This window comes from Echinops telfairi, unplaced genomic scaffold, assembly GCF_000313985.2.
Source record: "Echinops telfairi isolate 266 unplaced genomic scaffold, ASM31398v2 ScPeMD7_3;HRSCAF=10, whole genome shotgun sequence".
NCBI lineage: Eukaryota > Metazoa > Chordata > Mammalia > Afrosoricida > Tenrecidae > Echinops > Echinops telfairi.
Window position 1 is genome coordinate 45,356,581 of NW_022103899.1, and position 6,289 is coordinate 45,362,869.

The 6,289-nt window shown below is 55.5% G+C and overlaps 1 protein-coding gene across 1 annotated transcript; it reads left to right on the forward strand.

Annotated features, from left to right (window-relative positions):
- Nucleotide 1: 1 nt before the first annotated feature.
- On the forward strand, nt 2–1,569 carry CDK5R2 (cyclin dependent kinase 5 regulatory subunit 2; the record flags this gene model as incomplete). The annotated part of the gene is made up of 1 exon (XM_004701611.2): nt 2–1,569. A coding segment is annotated over one exon (525 nt), but the record flags the coding sequence as incomplete, so codon positions are not given.
- Between the last annotated feature and the right edge of the window lie 4,720 nt (nt 1,570–6,289).

Genomic DNA, 6,289 nt, shown 5'->3' on the forward strand with positions numbered 1-6,289 from the left:
GGGCGACTTCGTGTGCCGCCGCTGCTACCGCCTCAAGGAGTTGAGCCCGGGCGAGCTGGTGGGCTGGTTCCGCGGCGTGGACCGCTCGCTGCTGCTGCAGGGCTGGCAAGACCAGGCCTTCATTACGCCCGCCAACCTGGTGTTCGTGTACCTGCTGTGCCGCGAGTCGCTGCGCGGGGACGAGCTAGCGTCGGCCGCCGAGCTGCAGGCCGCCTTCCTCACCTGCCTCTACCTCGCCTACTCCTACATGGGCAACGAGATCTCCTACCCGCTCAAGCCCTTCCTGGTGGAGCCCGACAAGGAGCGCTTCTGGCAGCGCTGCCTGCGCCTCATCCAGCGGCTCAGCCCGCAGATGCTGCGGCTCAACGCCGACCCCCACTTCTTCACGCAGGTCTTCCAGGACCTCAAGAACGAGGGCGAGACCGCCGGCGCCGGGGGGCCCCCGAGCGGGGCCGCCCCCTCCTCCGCCGCCAGGGACAGCTGTGCGGCCGGAGCCAAGCACTGGACTATGAACCTGGACCGCTAGGGACGCCCGGGGCCGCGCCCGTCCCCCGCCCCGGCCCCGACACACTCCCGAGCCCCCGGGACTGCCACGCCGCCGCTGTCGCTGCTCCGCGCCCCGTGCGGGGCAGAGAGACAGCCAGTCTGGACCCGCAAGGGAAGCCGGAGGCCTGGACGCCGGTGGGGAGAGGGGGAGATGAGCGAGGGGATGGACCCTAGCCTCATCTTTTCTGTCTGTGTCCCCATCTCCCCAGGCTTGTCGAGGGGTGGGGGTCTGTAGGCCCCTCTCCCTGGGTTTTGCCCCCTTTCTCACCTCCTCCAGTTCTTCCAGCTCCAGTCTCCCTCCCACCCCTTGCCTTTCTCCCCATCCGCACCCTCCTCCTTTTCGCCCTCCCTGGGCCCCGTTTCTCCTCCTGCACCTTCCTGGGCATCTCCCCTTTGGGGTCGTTTCTCCTCCTCCCCTGTCCTGTGTCACCATTTTCTCTCCTGTCTGCCTCCCCACCCCACCGGTGTCCCCCTCCATTTCTTTCCCACCCCCCCACCCCCCAAGACGAAAAGGGACCGTTAGTTTTACGTTTGGATCCACTGAGGTGGGGCTGAGGGCGGGCAGACACCCACCAGGAGGGTCCCTTACCCGTCCCTACCCCGTCTTTTTTCTACGTGTTGCATGCCGGGAGTTGGGGGAGGGGGAAGGCAGGTGCCGGCTTCCGAAGGCTGAAATTTGGGGCTGAATCGACCTGGAAGAGCACCTGGAGGAGGCGGCGGAGCCTCAGCAGACGGGTGGGAGTAAGACATCTCTGGGGGAGGGGCGCCTCTCTTCCTTATCCCTACTGTCCCCCGCCTTTTTAATTTATTTGTTTCTGGGGGGAGGGGGGAGGGTGGGGCCGAGAGCTGTTCGAGGTGCTGAGCCGGGGTCAGGCCGGATTCCTCTCGGGAGGGGACCAGGGTAAGGGTTGGGCCTGGGGCCATGTCCAAGGTGCCAATGATGCGGGCTGACGGCGTGGGCCGTACTGTCTGTCTGTCCGTCTGTCCCAGAGAGAACTATAAAGCGCTAGAAGCGCCTGCAGATGGTTCTGCGCCGGTCTTTCTTTGGGTCCTGGGAGGGAAGGAGGGAGCAAGCGAGCAGGCGTGAAAATTGGCATGGATTGGCCAGGAGGATGAGAGCTGGGTGGGGGTGGGGGGCAAGTGGGGAAGGGCAGGTCCCTGAGCACTGTTACACTCCCCGCCGCCCCGTGGGCTTCCATTTCACAAAGTGAGGGCACCTAAGGTGGAGGCTAAATCCCTCCCTTCCATTTTGTGTGACCAGCCACTCATTAATGCCCAAGCCACTTAGAGACGGAGGGATAAGGACAGCGGAGGTGGTTGCCCCCCGCCCCCGCGATGGGCCCACTGAGGCAAGCACAGCCAGTCATCATTGGTGCCTGTCACTTCCCTCCCTTCCCACAGCCCAGCCATCCGGTCAAGAGTCCACTCAGGCTGACGAAGCCTGTGTATCACTCTCAGGTGGGGCTTGTCTGCCACATTCAGCCTCACGGCCCCACTCCCCGGCTGAGCTTCTTTTCAGGTGCTTGAGCTACACGTCCACCTCTGCCCCTGCTACCCCGCATCCCGGGGTCGAAAGAGAAACAGGCTGTCTAGCCTGAGATCCTTGCTCCGTCCCCACTGCCTTCGCCACATGCCTGAGCGCCCCTTTTCACTGTCTCATTGGCCCAGGGTACCGGCGTCTCCACCACTGGCCGCCGCCAGGGCCTGGAGGAGCTGGGGAGAGCCGGGCGGGGCCGAGCCCGGGATCTCTGTCCGTGGTGCTGACAGGCGCGCTCCAGCAGGGTGGGGGCTGCGGCCGCCACCACCACCGCCACGAGGGCTTCGGGATAATCTGGTAACGGGGAGGGATTTGTTCTGGCCCAGAGTTACAGGGGCCTGGCCAGAGGACCCAAGAACGTCAGCTCCCACTTGCCCGCTTAAGAGGACAGGATCACCTCTCCCCATGCCGGGGTTCAGCGTCCTTGCACCCGCCGGACGCCGGAAATCCCTGTCCAGATTTGTGAACTGAGTTCCCTGGGGTGGGGGTGGGGCGGGGGCAGAGGGGTGGCGGAAGGGAAGGCGGGAGCAACCGCCCATTGGTTGGAATTTGGCGCAGTCAGCGCGGTGCCGTCATCTCTAGGCTTGGGAGGGGGGGAGGAAAGGAGCACTCAGGTCACTCCGCGGCTGTCGCCATAGGAACCAGACTGAGCTAAGGGGGCGGCCCCACTCCACTCACCCACCTGGTCTGCCTTATTTAGAGTTAGTTAGCAAGACTAACTACCTGATTAGGATTTCTGGGTTAGAGGAACCCAATAGGGATGGAAAAAGCCTATAGAGACCACCCTCCAAATGTCCTGCTGCTTGGAGAACTCAGCCCAGCCCATAGGCACAGCTTTCTCCGTCACACACACACACACACACACACACACACACACACACACACACACGCCTCCAGCAGCCTGTGGCTAGCACTTAGAGACGTAGAATAAAACAAGTCTCAGTTAGTGGTGTCAAATGAAATCTCACTTTCCTTGCACGCCCCAAGGCAGGAGCCGGGCCCTGATCCGATTAGCGTGAGCGTTGGAGGAGGTTCTGCCAGAAGCAGCCTCTGCGTCAAAGTTGGTCAGATCCCGGCTTCTGGGGGAGAGTAGGGTGAAGGAGAAGGGCTGAAGACTGACTTCTGAGAAAGGAGGGGTGAAGGGAGAAACAGAATAAGGTGCCCAGCAGTGAATCCGGGGAAAGTGAGTGGCGCTGAGGGCGGCCACCACGCAGGCCCAGAGGGCTGGAGAAAGCCCAGCCGAGGTGAGGGGTGCCCTGGGAAAAGGATGTCGCTGGGGGATGGGAGATAAAAACCCAGCCAGAGCCATGACTCAGCACTGCCCAGGAGAAGGGCCAGACTCTCCCTGCACAGGGCAGGGGTGAGGAAAACAAGTGGGTGGACAGACAATAGGCACTCGGACACTCGCGTTGACACACAACCAAATGCACACGTATTAACCCAAAGACAAGCACATGCAGAGGCTGTTGGATAGATGAAGGTCGGATTAATCACAGCGGACACCCAATTCCACTTCTCTCTTCCCTGCCCCCTTTCCTGGAGCAGAGGACAAGCTGTCCTGAGAACATGCTTGCCTGTCCCTGGAATACCTCAGTACCTACTGGGAAAGGAGAAATGGGAAAGGAAAAAGAAAAAAAGTCACAGACGTGTGGGTTAGGGAGTTGTCATGGCAACTGCTTTGCCTGCCAGGCAGGATGCCCAGCAACCAGAGCATCTGGCAGGATCCAGGTGGACGTCCCATGGCCTCTCCCCGCTGGGATCCTGTCTCTGGTGGCCCAACGGGCATCTCCAGAAGGCTTCTACCAGAGATGTGGAAGTGGCCCCTCCAGCCACACTGCCAGCACACCGCCAGTCCGAGGACCTCACTTTCTTCCTGTGCCCCATTTGAGTGGTATTCCTAAGCCCTTTATAAATTGTCGCTCGGTGCTGTTTTTCTCCTGAAGAGCAGCGGGGTGGGCTTGAACTGCCAGTCTTTCAGGTAGCCGCTATTATGTTCCCAAGGCTCATTTTACACACCACCCCAGAGTCCCCCAACCTGCCCCCCCACCCCGCCCCCCTCCCTAAAGAAACCTCACTGCCATTGGGTTGATGATCCGCCATTGATTATACACCAGTTTTACATTTTCTGCCAGTGGCCTCAAGACAGCAGGAGTGGCCATTTTAAAGACCTATTTCAGACAGTTAAATTCCTGTTCAGCATCTTGCCACCTGCCCTACAAACAAGGTCATCTGGCCCCGCACAGATTAGATGTGTGGGTGAGGGGTAGAAAAACGGTTTGGGTTCAGTGTGGTGCATGGCTGGGTATGTGAGAGTAACTGCAGGATGGCCTCTGACTCAGGTCCCCCTGACTTGGGTTCATTACATCGGCCAGGCTGTTAGAGGTGAGAATGGGAACTGCACGTGTAGGCTGGCCCTGGCTTCTCACCCCAGTCCTTATGTCTCGCTATTCAGGTGGAATGATCTAAGTTTCTGATGTAACACTCGCCCCACACCCATCCAGTCGGGAGGCTTTATTTATTTTTCTGGATTCTTCTGTCTCCAGCCATGAGCTGTTCCAAGAATCTGCCCACAATCGTTCATTCCCTCTCTTCCCTCCAGTGAAATCGGACTCGTAAAGCTAACCAAACCACATTCACCACTGTCAGGTTGGTTCCAACTTATAACTCAAGCTGTCAACTCACAGCCATCGAGTTGAGTCTGACTCATAGCAACCCTGTACAACAGGGTAGAACTGCCCCTGTGAGTTTCATGACTGCAACTCTTTACGGTAGTAGAAAGCCGTCTTTCTCCCAAGGAGCAGCTAGTGGTTTTGAACTGCTGACCTTTCAGATCACAGCCTAGTGCATAATCACAAAGCTCCTCTCCAACGTACAGCAACCCAATCAATAGAGAACATATCAATAAAGAGGTATTTCTTTATATGACAACCTTTACACATGTTATGTCTTCAAGGATATATTTTACATATTATCCCAGAGAAACCAAACACCCAGAACAGCCTAGGAAAGAGGAGTAATGAGGAAGGGCTTGTCGTGCCAGGTATTAAAATGTTCTCATAGTGCTAAAGTGGCTACTATCTACCACACCAACACAGGAAAAGACACATCGGTAAAACAGAATAGGTCATCCAAAGCTAGATTCTGGCACACATGGGGTGTGTGTGTGTTAATATATGATAAAGGCCCCATTACAAATCTAGTGGAAAAAGATAGATTCATCAGTGAATGCCTAAGAGACAACTGATTAGACATTAATAAACAAAATGACAGAACAAACAAACAAAAACCCCACTCCCATGGACTTGATGTCCACTGCTAGTGACCCGATAGGGTTTCTGAGACTCATCTTCCAGAGCAGCTGGTGGGTCTGACCTGCCGATCTTTCGGTGAGCAGCCACATGTCTAGCCCACAGCACCACCAGGGACCCTCAATCATGTATCAACCAGAAGCCAAACCCACCACCCTCGGGTTGATGCCCACTCAGGGGTCCTACAGGATAGGATGGAACTGTCCCTGTGGGTTCCTGAGGCTGTGACTCTTTGCAGGCATAGAAAGCCTCATCTTCCTCCAGAGGAGCCGCTGGTGCTTTTGAACTGCTGACCTTGGCAGCTAGCAAATCAATGTGCAGCCCTCTAGGCCACCAGGGCTCCTCCTAGTCATTCACAGGAAGGAAGAGAGAGAAAAAAATCAATCCGTCCTCATTCTTTACTCCAGCATAAGTTCTAACTTAATCAACAATTTTAACAAAACAGGAAAAGAAGAACTCCAAGAGTCTTAGAAATGGGGATAATATGAATGTATCTACTAAAAATTTAAATGATGTACCTGAATTTCTACTCATGAAGTTAAATTTCTGGTATTGACTCTAAATAAATACCTAAACATATCCACAGATGTCGAACAGGGATTTCTTAATTGTCTCCTTGCTTGAGAGAAAAAGTTAGGAATAAACTCAATTATCCATGGTAGGTTAGGGGTTAAATAAATTTTGATTCATTCAAATTACTGAGTACTGCAGTATTTAGTCACAAAGAATGAGCTGGATTATATGTACTGACAATAAAAGCTCTCCAAAGCATGTAAATTAAAAGTTGAATAACAATAGATAAAGTACAATGTCACTTATGGAAAAGCAAAACAGACCAAGCTAAACTATGTCTTTGTGTGTATGAAAAGCAGAAGATTGGGAATGAGACATGTTACTC